General features: G+C 42.1%; 2 protein-coding genes across 3 annotated transcripts in view; one reads left to right on the top strand and one right to left on the bottom strand.

Moving 5' to 3' along the window:
* The window catches only part of hnf4a (hepatocyte nuclear factor 4, alpha), a 21,895-nt gene extending 18,804 nt beyond the window's left edge, over positions 1-3,091 (bottom strand). Inside the window, exon 1 of the mRNA XM_077569719.1 lies at positions 2,869-3,091. Coding sequence (XP_077425845.1) covers positions 2,869-2,908 — 40 coding nt within the window. The 5' untranslated portion in view covers positions 2,909-3,091. The remainder of the gene's footprint in view (positions 1-2,868) is intronic.
* ormdl2 (ORMDL sphingolipid biosynthesis regulator 2) overlaps positions 1-14,489 on the top strand; it is a 16,858-nt gene extending 2,369 nt beyond the window's left edge. The window contains exons 1-4 of one of the 2 annotated variants that reach the window (XM_077569745.1): positions 11,453-11,552; positions 12,665-12,838; positions 13,281-13,432; positions 13,797-14,489. In XM_077569745.1, the coding sequence (XP_077425871.1) occupies positions 11,475-11,552; positions 12,665-12,838; positions 13,281-13,432; positions 13,797-13,932 (540 nt within the window). In that variant the 5' untranslated portion in view covers positions 11,453-11,474 and the 3' untranslated portion in view covers positions 13,933-14,489. Of the gene's footprint in view, positions 1-11,452; positions 11,553-12,664; positions 12,839-13,280; positions 13,433-13,796 lie in introns of those variants that run through there. The other variant, XM_077569755.1, reaches the window with a different exon arrangement.

Raw genomic sequence — 14,489 nt, 5'->3', positions numbered from 1 at the left:
CTCCGTGCACCAAATAAGTCAACAATTGCGTCAATAAACATGGGGAGCCACGCAAGACGTAAATCAATCACAGCGCCCGATAAGGGCTCGCAATCATTAACTGTTTTGCTGAGGATTCATGTCCACTTGGGAGGGATCAGCTCGTCGAGATCCTTCGGACCGCTGAGATCCCAAAAACGGCTTCTCCCGCCACGTGCTCCAAAAGACGCAAAAATCACATTATGCAAAACATGCACATACAACGATGATTTGTGGCCATCAATTAAATCGAACATCTACACCAAATATCAATTATTTTCATATCATACCTGGACAGTTGGGTAAGCAAGCGCACCTTATCTACAAACATTAAGGTAACGGTCGAAGGAGTGTAGCACCCTATGATGTAATCATTAGGGCCCGACAGATATCGGTCGATAATTGGCCTTCAAACATTGGCCAAAACAATCCACCAATTGGGCCAAATGGCTGATTATTTTCCCCTTAAAACGTTATAGAAGAAAACCGAAGTTTCCGCCGCTGTGAAAGTAACCTGAATGCACCATTTTGCTTGTGTAGCATTAGCAACTAGCAAGTGTGTAGCGTATGTTGTTCTGGTTATTCTGTTGTCCCCGAAGCGTCCTTTAAGCTATTTACGACACCTCAGTTAACTTGGAGTTAACTGTAAAACTAAACACACAGCAATAAGAATTACATCCACTGTATATTTAAATGCAAAACATGTTTCGTTTTTAAAACATTGCTAGCCTAGCGCTAATGCAGAAAGCGAAGGGAGGATCCCATTCAAATGCTAACAGGAAGTTAGCATCGACTTCGGGAGTCTTTTTCCTTCAAATAACGAATAGGGAAAGTTTGTGCATAAGTGACACCCATTGAAAAGGAATTGGGGGTGGGGGGTAATTTTATGCATTATATATTTTTTAAATAATCGACAGATTAATCGGTAATCTGTATTTTTTTTCTGCCAAAAATCAGTATCGGCATCGGTCTAAAAAAAACAAAGCATATCGGTCGGGCCCTAGTAATGTCCTGAAAATGGCAAATTTGCACTTAACACGATAAAAAAATATGTCCTAAAAGTGAATAATATAACACATGGAGGGAATTCTCTCAGTTTTTGTTGTCAAACAAGAACTCATGTGACACACTAGCTCTTTCAGTCATGATGCCTCGTTACTATAGCAACACAAAAACTCTGATCTAACGGTCAAATTAACATGTCTGATTGTTGCATAATAAAACATAAACATAACATTATTAAATATAAAAGAACCGTTACATTTAAAACTCAGCCCCCAATCAGACTCTTGCTCCACCCTCACTAATATTTGAAAACGCCGTTCAAAGGAGGTGTTGCCTGGAGGACCGTTGGGCTTAGAATGGAGAGCTTGGTCTGGCTGTGATTGACAGCAACAGTGAAAGCTACGATCAACATAATTTCTATAATACGACAAGCTATGCTAAATAAACTAACCAAATGCTATGCTAATAGATCACGAGAGGCAATCAGCCAAGTTGTGTTTATCGCAGTATTTAACCTGAAGATGGCGCCAAACACAGTTTTTGCCCCAAATTCAAGCTTTTAACATCATGCACTAAAATGTCAAAATAATGACCAGGACATGTAGACAGCAATAGTAAAAACCCGTTAATACAATTTATACAGCAAAAAAAAGGTTGATTTAGTATTGAGTATCCCTTTAACTGTAACACAGATGTCTCTGCAGCCGAACAGTTCTAGTCAAGTGGGTGAAGTCAACTCTGAAACATTTAACACTATTTTAGATTCCCAAAACACAAGATATAGACATTAGGACTAAAAATTAACATATTGTCAAATTTTATATGATCAGTTTTGAGATGGGGAAAAAAAACATCTTAAAATGTAATAAATCCCCAATAATGTAAGAAGGTTTTTACATTATCAGTAAAAAAAAAAAAAAATCTTATTACATTCCCAGTCAGGGTTTTATTTAATTACATTATTGGTGAAATTATTACATTATACATTTTTGATCGTGTTAAAATTTCAGTAAAGTATCACCTCTCACGCACACTACCAAGACATTTTCAAACAAACTACTGAAACACAACACACCACCTACTGAAATCCTCTCACATTAAAAATCCTCTCACACTTCATACTGAACTAGGCTGGTAATGCAGTGATGTGATGCAACATACTGAAAAATACGTTTTAGTAGTGTGTGTATGTTGCAGTATTGTGTGTGGGAGAGTTTCACTGTGAGCAAGTGTCAGTTGTGTGTATCAGAATCTGACCTTTGCTAGTCATAGTGGAAGGTCTGTGGATGCCCCACCTCCGATGGACCTCCGCTTTTACTTTTTACCAGTTTTTTATTTATTTTTTCATTTACAATTATGTGTAGTTAAAAACAACAAATCTAACAAACAAATACATTTATTTTGCTAAGTACATTTTAGGAGTTGAATCAGTACTTTTTAATCTTTTTTTTTTGTTGTTTCAAGTATCTATATTTGTACTTCAATAAAGTGTGTGAGCAGTTTAGCCACCTCTGAATCAGCAAGATAACTTTTCAGTGTGCGACTGACGAGCAGTACTTAGAATGAAGACTCTGCTGCCCCCGTGTGGCTAAATGCAAGCCAGCAACATGTTCTTTGAAACATGCTCAACTCAACTTTATTTCGAGCACTCTAAAAACAACCCTAGCTGCATACAAAGTGCTGTCCATAAAGTCAAAACTTATTTTGACTAGAAATTGATTAGTTGAAGTGGCAACAATCTTTCTTTTTGTTCCCTCCACAAAGAACAAACAGCAACTGGTTGGGTTTGATTCCCCCCCAACCCCACCTCACCCCCTCCCAAAACGCAATCCCCTTGACTTTTACCTGAGGTGGAGAATCGCGGCGTCCCATGGTGGCCGAACATCCCGACGCTCAGCCAGCCCGCGGGGCCAGAAGGCCCATGAGCTGAGACCGGACGACCGGACGCCGGCCTGAGACTGGACGCGGGTGTTTGCCTGGGCCACGAGGCGCTCTGTGCTAATCCTCTAATACCCGCCCGCCACCATGAGATTTGATTGGACGGCGGGATTAATAGTGTCAAGTGAGCGGGCTAACGAACGCTTTGGACGGGTTGAGCGAAAGCAAAATGCTCGCTGGTTTGCTTTACTTGCACTAGTTGAGAGGACGAAAAGCTGCTGGCTTGGATGCGACTTGTGCAGAATTTGAAATGAGATTAATTAATTAATTCTAATCCTCTTTGGTGGAACTGTACAAATGCCTGCAGAGCTCACTTACATGCGGGGGTTAATTGTTGCTGCTTTGTACATTTGGATTGGCAGACTTCTCATTTGGTATCCAAACATCAGCAGAAATTTAACAATTGGACTTTGTTGAACTTTTATTGAAATTATCTTAACATGTGATCGGGCTGGCCTGGGAATCGCGAATAACCGTCACATTCAGTTGAAACAAACAAATACATTAAAAAAATTATTATATATATATTTTTTTATCTTAAAAAAAGCTCTTCAATAAGCATGGGTATACTACCAATTAGTATTTTCCGCATTGAAAATATTTTAAAAAATCTGTGAATAAGTGAAAGAGTATTTACTGTATTGTACTGTATTTTATACTTTTATAAAAGTATAACAACAACATTCAATAGAATGTAAAGAATTCCTCAGTTTGTGCATTAATTGAATTCATTGTGCCGCTCCTTCTAGTCTGCCCACCTTGACCACTGGGGGCAGCATAATACAGTCAGATGGACACAAACGAAGAAGAGTGTCACTACTTTAAATGACTCAGTGAGATGCATTCATATTAGTTGTTTTTCATAGAAGATAAAGACTAGAATATATACCTGTGAGTATTTTTGATATTGTCTCGCGTGAGTTTTCTCCGTGTACTCTGGATAACTACACACCCCGAGCCCGGATTTGAACCCACAACCTTACAAATATCAAGCCGGGTTATTTTAATTGTTTGGTGCATGCCATGCTGCCTTGGTGTACAATTGTATGCATGAAACAATAATAAAAATGCTATTCATTCATATAAATTCTGGTAGGGATTGTCTTTACTTATAAAAAGTCTTCACACCCTTGTTTTTTAGCATTGTAAAATAACAGCTGAACTTTATTCGGGGTTAATTGGAAAACTCTTCAAACAGTGGCAGGTTTGTGTTGACAAGTGGCGGAATTTTGCGTTCCGATTAGGGTTTTATGCTGCCGATCCATGAGTGACATTAGCCAATACCGATTGCGATACCGATCACATGGATAAGCTGTACATTTTTCAATTTTACAGCTCCTCACTAACGATTATTTTAATCATCGATTAATCTGTCAATCTGTCTTTTTTTTTTCTTAATACAGAAATAAAACTCATAATTCCAGTAGCATCTGGTAGGTTTGGAATAAGTTTCATGTACAGTAAATGAATATTTTCATTTAAGAGGCAACTAGCTGATGCTCTCTTTTATTATACAGTACTTTGCTGAAAGACCAGAAGATGCTCCTCGTATCCGTGTTGTTTTTACCGTCGACGATTTGTCATTGTATCATCACGAGTATGAGACGCTTGTGGCGGCTTCCTAAATATTGACCCGCCCGGCTGGAGGAGTTGTCCTTCTTGGTGGGCAAACAAACGTGCAGCCGTGGGGGCTGCTGAACGGCTGTTGTGGTGTTGACATTCGGCGCGGCGTGGCCGTTTGGGACCGTTGAGCAATTCAGCCCACGTGGGACACAAGTCCCACACGTTGGCCTTCGTCTTCAGTCAGCTCCAGTACGGACAAGCTCTACTTGAGTACAATTACACGTACTTGTACAAGTACACATACTTGTGCAAACAAAGAATGTTCACAGACTGGTTCAACTCCTGTACTTACTTACAGTACTCTAAGTAAAGGCAAAAAAGGACAGATTGAAGTATACTTATGTATATGGGTCATTTTTATATTGTTTGATCAATAACAGGAAAGACATACCTCACAGAATTCCCTTTTGAAAATCTATTGTTTTACCGGTATGAGTCGAGAACATCGGGGACACTTAAACACTTGCAATTGAATGGAACTTTGAACTGATAGTAAATTAAAAGTTGCCAGGAAAAATACCCTAAAGTAAAGTATAGGTTTCTGAATAATCTATTTACAGTAAACAGAAACAAAGTATTTGTACTTGGTTACTTGTCACTACTGCAAGTAAACCTGCAAAGTGTTGGCAAGTTGTTGTTTTGCACAAAGAAGCATATTATTGTTCAACCCAGGCCAAAAAGAAGCTTACGGCGCGCCGCTGCCAAAGAATGTATTTGGAACATAAATGTCCTGAGACTTGAGGTACTTTCTGAGGCCAGTCAAAGCCAAACCACTCATGACAATCAGTCGGACATACAAAAAGATGCTGTTGATGTCAAAATCATCTCGGTCAGGTAGCTTAAATCAGCAAGTTTCAAACAGGGGTTTCTCAAAAAAGCATTAAATTAGGTTGTGTCATTTAAAAACACAACCAAAAAAAACGTGTAGCCTACATATGGGGACCGGCGACTGATTAAACAAATTAATGTTATGCACATAGGCTACCTCTATCATTAATTTCCTATTTTAGCATCAACATTGCCTTTAATGTTAGCTTCTGGTGTTAGCTTCCAACATAGGAAACCGACATTAGCTTCCAAAGTTAGCACTCATGTTGGCTTCTATTGTTAGCTTCAGAGTTGCCTTTAAAATGTTGTCTTTCAGTGTTAGCTCCTTAAGTTAGCTTCCAAATTTACACCTAACGATGGCGCTAAGGAAGACCAACGTTAGCTTCCAACGTTTACTCCAATATTAGCTTCCAACATTAGGTTTCGCAGGGCCACAGTTCGATGATCGACTTTGTAGTCGTGTCATCAGATTTGCAGCCGTATGTGCTGGACACTCGGGTTAAGAGAGGGGCGGAGCTGTCAACTGATCACCACCTGGTGGTGTGTTGGCTCCGATGGCGGGGTAAGATGCCGGTCCGACCAGGCAGGCCCAAACGTATTGTGAGGGTCTGCTCGGAACGTCTGGCCGAATCCCCTGTCAGAAAGAGTTTCAACGCCCATCTCCGGCAGAGCTTCTCCATTGTCCCGGGGGCGGCGGGGGACATTGAGTCCGAGTGGACCATGTTCCGTGCTTCCATTGTTGAGGCAGCCGATCGGAGCTGTGGCCGTAAGGTGGTTGGTGCCTGTCGTGGCGGCAATCCTCGAACCCGCTGGTGGACACCAGCGGTAAGGGTTGCCGTCAAGCTGAAGAAGGAGTCCTATTGGGCCTTTTTGGCCTGTGGGACTCCGGAGGCTGCTGACAGGTACCGGCTGGCCAAGCGGAATGCAGCTTCGGCGGTCGCTGAGGCAAAAATTCGGACATGGGAGGAGTTCGGTGAGGCCATGGAAAACGACCTCCGGATGGCTTCAAGGAAATTCTGGTCCACCATCCGGCGTCTCAGGAGAGGAAAGCAGTGCGCCGTTAACACTGTGTATAGTGGAGATGGGGTGCTGTTGACCTCGACTCGGGACGTCGTGAATCGGTGGGGAGAATACTTCGAAGACCTCCTCTGTTCCACCGACACGCCTTATTTTGAGGAAGCAGAGTCTGGGGACTCTGAGGTGGGCTCCCCTATCTCTGGGGTCGAAGTCGCCAAGGTTTGTTGGAAAGCTTCTCGGTGGCAGGGCCTCGGGGGTGGATGAGATCCGCCCGGAGTTCCTAAAGGCTCTGGATGTTGTGGGGCTGTCGTGGTTGACACGTCTCTGCAGCATCGCGTGGACATCGGGGACAGTGCCTCTCGATTGGCAGACCGGGGTGGTGGTTCCCCTTTTTAAGAAGGGGGACTGGAGGGTGTGTTCCAACTTTAGAGGGATCACACTCCTCAGCCTCCCAGGTAAGGTCTATTCAGGGGTGCTGGAGAGGAGGGTCCGTCGGGAAGTCGAAACTCGGATTCAGGAGGAGCAGTGTGGTTTTCGTCCCGGCCGTGGAACTGTGGACCAGCTCTTCACCCTCAGCAGGGTCCTCGAGGGTTCGTGGGAGTTCGCCCAACCAGTCCACATGTGCTTTGTGGACTTGGAGAAGGCGTTTGACCGTGTCCCTCGGGGAGTCCTGTGGAGGGTGCTTCGGGAGTATGAGGTACCGAGCCCCCTGATACGGGCTATTCGGTCCCTATACGACCGATGTCAGAGTTTGGTCCGCATTGCCGGCAGTAAGTCGAATTTGTTTCCTGTGAGGGTTGGACTCCGCCAAGGTTGCCCTTTGTCACCGATTCTGTTCATAACTTTTATGGACAGAATTTCTAGGCGCAGCCGAGGCGTTGAGGGGGTCCGGTTTGGTGGCCTCGGCATTGCGTCTCTGCTTTTTGCAGATGATGTGGTGCTGTTGGCTTCTTCAAGCCGTGATCTCCAGCTCTCACTGGAGCGGTTCGCAGCCGAGTGTGAAGCGGTTGGGATGAGGATCAGCACCTCCAAATCCAAGACCATGGTCCTCAGTCGGAAAAGGGTGGAGTGCCCTCTCCGGGTCGGGGATGAGATCCTGCCCCAAGGGGAGGAGTTCAAGTATCTTGGGGTCTTGTTCACGAGTGAGGGTAGGTTAGAGCGAGAGATCGACAGGATCGGTGCAGCGTCTGCAGTGATGCGGACGCTGTATCGGTCCGTTGTGGTGAAGAAGGAGCTGAGCCGAAAGGCAAAGCTCTCGATTTACCGGTCGATCTACGTTCCTGCCCTCACCTATGGTCACGAGCTGTGGGTCGTGACCGAAAGAACAAGATCCCGGATACAAGCGGCCGAAATGAGTTTCCTCCACAGGGTGTCCGGGCTCTCCCTTAGAGATAGGGTGAGAAGCTCGGTCATCCGGGAGGGACTCGGCGTCGAGCCGCTACTCCTCCACGTTGAGAGGAACCAGTTGAGGTGGCTCGGGCATCTGGTTCGGATGCCCCCTGGACGCCTCCTTGGGGAGGTGTTCCGGGCATGTCCTACCGGCGGGAGGCCCCGGGGACGACCCAGGACACGCTGGAGAGACTACGTCTCTCGGCTGGCCTGGGAACGCCTTGGGATCCCGTCGGAGGAGCTGGCTGAAGTGGCTGGGGAGAGGGAAGTCTGGGCTTCCCTGCTAAAGCTGCTGCCCCCGCGACCCGACCCCGGATAATCGGAAGAAGACGGAGGGACGGACGGACATTAGGTTTCGACATTTGCATCCACAATTAACTCTAACTTTAGCTCCTAATGTTAGCGCCGCTAACATTAGCTTCAATGAAAAATCCAAAGTTACCGCTCATGTTGACCTCTAATATTACCCCTAACATTGGCACTAAGGAAGTCTGTTAGCTTCTAACATTAACACTAATATTATTCAACACTAGAATTTGACATTTATTTTATGTCAATTATCTTTAACCTTAGCTTCCAACGTTAGCGTATTACTTTTAATGATAACTTCAATGATAGCTAGCTCTATCGATCGATTGACAGATTGTTCTTATTTTTTTCATGCACAAAGTATCTTAATTAATTAACTATGATGTGTATGTACTGTGATAAAAACTTACAGTATATGCCGCTGACAGATAGATGAAGATGAAGATACATTATTGGTAGTAAGTAAAATGAAAGCCTTTGACACATTGATTAAAGCGGCCCAATGTCACGCTTGACTCCATGATGATGTTTTCTATTTAGTTGCATCTTTTGGAGAGCATTACGTTTGTTTGTTTGTTTTTTTCCCAGCTATCTTCCACCTGCCCAACATTTCGAAACAACTTCATTTGCATCCTGCGTTCTATGCAAATGATTCCAGGAATGAACTTTGGATCCAAAGCCAAACTTAACGAGACCAAACCAAACTTGAACCCAATTGTTTTTTTGTTTTGTTTTTTGTTTAGGCGGCATTTTGTTTTGCTCATGCAGGACATGAGGTGTCAGTTCAATCCTGATTATACTGTCAGATATATATTTTTTTTAGTTCTGGACTTCAGATGCTAATTAGCTTTCTGCTAAATCTGGTGCAAGCATCTCTTCTTGTATTTGGATGTTTACTAATGTATGTGCTCATTGTCCATGAACTTATACAAACAAAAAAACTTTGCCGCTTCTGCGCACAACAAGTGATGATCACGATCATCATCTCAAAGGACAACATCTGTAATGGTGGCCAGCCACCTGCAGGGGTTGGGCAGCTTCCTGGGCCTTGTTAACAAGCTGCGTATCTGTGACACACCTCCCCGATAAGCGGCGTGTGAAAAAGCCAGACACAAACAGCCCTGAGCAGCAAAAAGCCAAAGAAATACAAGGGAGCGGAGTCATACGAATTGAAGTGCGCACTCACCAAATGTCCGTTCCAGACTGGAGCCCGCTTGCGTGTTTACATTGACCATGTCGTCCTCCTCCGAGGCGTCCTAACTTTTGGTCAATTGTCGTTTTTCTGCCAGCATGCGGCGTGAAATGTGAAAGTTTGGCGGCGGGCGTGTGAGAGGGGTGTTGGTGGAAGGTAAGGCCGGCGTGGCCGCTGTTATCTTATTGATTTTCCTAATCTGGGCAAATGTGGGTGGGGAGGTTAAACAGTAACCAGGCTCGAATGGACACCCATCTATATAGCGGCTGTAACTATGGCAACATGATGATAGAAACTCAAACAGACATCAAATTATGATGTGCTTGCACTTCGTTCTCATCAAATCGAGCAGCATCACAAATCGGCAGCCCAATAAGTCGCTTTCAATTTACTGTCACAATATCAATAAAAAAAAATCTGGGTGGTCTTTTCTTTCTTTCTTTTTTATTTTATTTTTTTATTTTATTTTTTTACATCTTTGTAGGTCAGTCGTCTTGGTTGTGGTAATCCAAAAAAAAGTTGAATCAAGGCAACTGGGCTCTTCTGTTTGTTGAATTGTTTTTGTCTTGTTTTGCAAAAATAATGATGCTGTTAAGCTAACAAACTGAAAGGTTCTTTGAGAGAGAGCGTTTACACGACCGAATGAAAGGGTGAGTAGCATGACAAGCTACGTTTGACCATCCAGAATCAACATTGCAGATAGTCTTTGGGAGCAGTTGGAATTACATGTTGAGGAGTCGAAATTTTCATTGTAGGTATCAAAAGAAGACATCAGAAAGCAAACAGGCAAAATGATAGACCATAATCTATCATTCAAAACTAAATTACAGCTATTTGCAATCTCATTTTGCCCAGGACACTTTTGCAATTTATGATCATAATTTTTTGTCATTACAGAGGTCTACGATTCAGTTGCAGATATTGATTGACGATCTGCAACTGAATAGGGAATCTGTAACAGCGCTTTGACAGGAACGAAATGTCGATATCTGTAACTCCAGCTTGAGATATGTACAATTTGATTGCAGTTGTGGATATGTGAAAATGTTCTTTTTGACTGGGCAAAACTAAATTCCAGGTATCTGTAACGCATTTCCAGTAAAAAGGCTTGCCATAGAAGCGTGCATGAAAGACTTTGAGGAGTGGAAAATGTACTGAAGGTGGCAGTCAATAAACATCATGACAGATGATCTAACATTTTTCTTGTTTTGTTTTGTCCATGCTGTTCTACTGACAATTATAGCGAGACCAACATTAGCTTCACTTAGTTAGTTCTCCTTAGGTTAGTGGTCCCTCAGGGAGTTTTTTTTATATGGTAATTAGTATTACACCCTCATTTTCCATAGCAGACCACTTCAGTGTTGTTACCTGCTCTGTCATGTACTTAATGTTGTACAAAAGTACAAAATATACTTTATAACAGAAGTATTGATTCAATTTGACCTACTGTATGTTGTGTCAGCAAAAAAAAAAAAAACACCTAACAAACAAAATAAAAAGTCATGTTTATGTGTCTGCATCACGTACGCGAGGTGCTACTGATTGCCTTATCCGGCATTTTGGGCCATAAAAACAGCATCAGGCTCCAGTTTTATGGCAGAGAAAGTCTCAGAGGATGAACGAAGAGACGCAATGAGCTGAATGACAATACAGTGAGCGCCACAACAACCCATCCTTCTCTGGAAGGAATCCTGTTCATTCTGAATGAGACACACACATACACAGTGAAGTAACTGATCACCCTCTACAAGACTCATGTTGATATTTAAAACAAGCTTGTGTATACATTTTCAGAAAGAGAGAGAGAGAGACTGGTTTATTTTGTGGTATAAGAATATTGCATCAATTCAGCTCAAAATCACTTATTTGAATTAATTTCCCTCAACCAGCAAAATCATTTGAATCTAATCAAAAAGGAGGAAGGCCGCTAGACGGAGGGACGGGGCTGAAGTTAAAATTGGCTCCACCTAGTGGACAGTGAGGGAATTAATTATTTCTCAAAATGAACAAAAACAACACAAATGTCTTTATTGAAATGAAAAAATACTTTTGGTAGGTCAGTAAATATGTATAATCTGAAAATAGAACGGGGGGGGGGAAGAAAAGAAACTTCTGGTCTTTGATTTAGGCCGAGTGAGAATGTGGCGTTTGACAGATGACTAAGGAACAGTCCAAGTGGGCAGGGTTAAATCCAAACGAGCCATTTCCTGGTCAGCAACGAAATCACGCGAAGGTAAAGTTTAAAAAAACAATAAAACTACAATAGTTGGCCACATTTTATACGTTGTGCAGTTAGTTTATCCCGCTTGCTTAACACCATCCGCCCGCCACCGCTTCTACTTTATTTTAAGTAACTTTGACATAGTTTTGAGCCGTCAATTGCGAAGGTTAGCTAGCGTGCGAAGAATATGTAAAGTTGCGCCTTAAAAACCAGCTCGAGAACTTTTTATTGTGGGCTTACACCCACGTCGCTCTCATGCGATTAGATCGCATACAACTCCTTTGAATTGTACAGCTTGTTAATGCTTTAACTGTTAGTTTATGAGGTTTTTTTGTATTCATTTGGGATCCTCTCGTAGGGAGTGCATGTTTTGAATACCAGCAGAGCTTCAGACGGGCGGAGTCATTGGCATAGTCAGAATGGGTGGATGTCAATAAGAATTTTTCAAAATTTTGTGCTCAAGTTCCACGTTAGAATTTGTAAAGTGGCAAATCATTTGTAGGTGAGGTCATGAGTTGTATAAATATGTCTGCAAAGTAGTTTATTGAACAAGGACATTTCATTCATTCTCATGTTTGCAATGTAGTCGTTCATGAATTATTTCAACCAATAAATGCAAAATTTTACAATGTGTGAAATGTACAGTGTATGTAAAATTGTTTATGTTTCTTTTTTTTATTTAAAATAAGTATACAACCAATTATGTATTACAAAATGTACATTTATATGAAATAGTTTTTTTAAATTGTATGTTTAAAAACAAAAAAAAATGGCTAATATGAAAAATATATATTCAAAAGTAATTACAAAGCAAAAATGTCAGCAAGTATACTGATTGCACATGAAAAATTTACTTGCATGATTATCAAATTTTAGGAGCAAAAAATTCCACCAAGCTCTGTACATGTGTACGTGAAAGTGTTTATTGTAGTAATGTGTGTATTATTTATAATATATTATATACGAGCTCAATGATTTAAAAAATGATTAACAAGAATCTTTCAATGACTTTCAGGAGGGGGGAAAAAACATCTGAATGAATGCTACAAACATAACCGGAGTGTTGATCATTTTGGACAAAAAAAACAAAGTCACATCTTCTTCCCTTGTGTTCGTTGTGTTAGATGAACGTGGGTGTGGCTCACAGCGAGGTCAACCCCAACACGCAGGTGATGAACAGTCGCGGCATCTGGCTGGCTTACCTGCTGCTGACCGTCGTGCTGCACGTGGTCCTGCTCAGTATTCCCTTCTTCAGCGTGCCGCTCGTCTGGACGCTCACCAACGTCATCCACAACCTGGTCAGTAACTTACCCTCGCTCGTTTGCACTCGCTCACACAACAGGAGTTTGCAAATCTTCAAATATTGTATTAAAAAAATCTGGCATTTAACAGTTTTGTAAGCATAACGATAAATATTTTGTCATTGTTGTAAGACATCCATGCTTAAAGTGTGACATTGCTCCAATAAAATTTAACTTGGGCCTTGGGCAATATGAGGGAGTTACTCTCACTTCCAAATACTGTAGTCAGAAATATCATCAAAAGGGCTTTGGCGCCATCTTGTGGTATTTTATGGTATTTGAAAAATGCACCCAATAACGTTCATGAATTCTGAAAAGTTAACCACAAACGTTGGTTTTGACTGATCTCCCGAAATGAGGATAGAAAATGTCTCCATGCCTAGCCAGTGAGCATTTGTGTTTGTTTTCCTTTTTTTCGGGGGTGGGGGTGCGAGCGCAGGCCATGTACGTGTTCCTGCACACGGTGAAGGGCACGCCCTTCGAGACGCCCGATCAGGGAAAAGCGCGCCTGCTCACACACTGGGAACAGATGGACTACGGCATCCAGTTCACTGCCTCGCGCAAATTCCTCACCATCTCGCCCATCGTTCTGTAAGTACGGTAACTCGCCTTCTCGCAAACATCACCACAACAAATTTGGAGGGATAACTATGGGATTATTATTAGAAAACTTGGCTGTGCTTTAGTATACGTGTTTTCTCAGGATAAAAAAAAATGATACTCGTGGTATTTTATTCTGGAAATAATAGTTTATTCAACAAAAACAAAAAAAAGGACTACAGAATATTCTCAAAGAAAAAAAATCCCCAAAACTTTGTAAAAATAAATGTATGTTAATGGATACTAGCCATCAATTTTGTGATGATACGTCATGTAGTTTAAATCGCCGCCACATGATTGAACGTGTGGTCGGGTAACATGTCGTTAACATGACGCCCGTTTCCTTTCTCGGCAGCTACATTTTGGCCAGCTTCTACACAAAGTACGACGCCACGCATTTCCTAATCAACACGTGCTCCCTCCTCAGCGTCCTTTTGCCAAAGTTGCCGCAGTTCCACGGAGTGCGAATATTCGGAATCAATAAATACTGACAAAATGAATGCTGGAATTCCGAACAAGTACAAACACTGGACTTTCACACTTTTTGGTTTTGTTTTCTGTCATGGAAGTTCTTTGTGCGCTATTATTACCTGTAGGCTTTTATTCAATGACACGATTTGGTGTTGCTGTGGACGAAGCGACACCTTGAACCTGCAGCGGCTTTGCCCATTTGAGGAATTTTCCTTCTTTTGAATTTGTTGTCTTGACAACATGACAAATGACTTCAAGTTTGCATATCAGGACTGGCCACAAGTGTGTACACTTGTAGCGATTCATGTGAATCGTTTTCATTCAATTGTGACATTCCACCTTTTCGTGTGCGTTTTTGTGAACTCTTCTTGTTTGCGTTTTACAAAGACAATAAATCTTTGTTTTGCCTAAAATGAACATTGAATTGACGCCCGCCCCCACTTAGGACTGTGAAAATACACTTTTCCAATAATATTTCAGTACGACAATTTCCTCTGGATTATATAGCTATTGTTTTAGATTGGGTCTTTTTGATATTGTCACCAAATAAAACACTTGGCATTTGCGAGTTACAGCA

The sequence above is a fragment of the Vanacampus margaritifer genome, chromosome 1 (assembly GCF_051991255.1).
Source record: "Vanacampus margaritifer isolate UIUO_Vmar chromosome 1, RoL_Vmar_1.0, whole genome shotgun sequence".
In the NCBI taxonomy this organism is placed as follows: domain Eukaryota; kingdom Metazoa; phylum Chordata; class Actinopteri; order Syngnathiformes; family Syngnathidae; genus Vanacampus; species Vanacampus margaritifer.
Note: the sequence above shows the minus strand (reverse complement) of the source record. Positions and strands in the feature narration are given on the sequence as shown.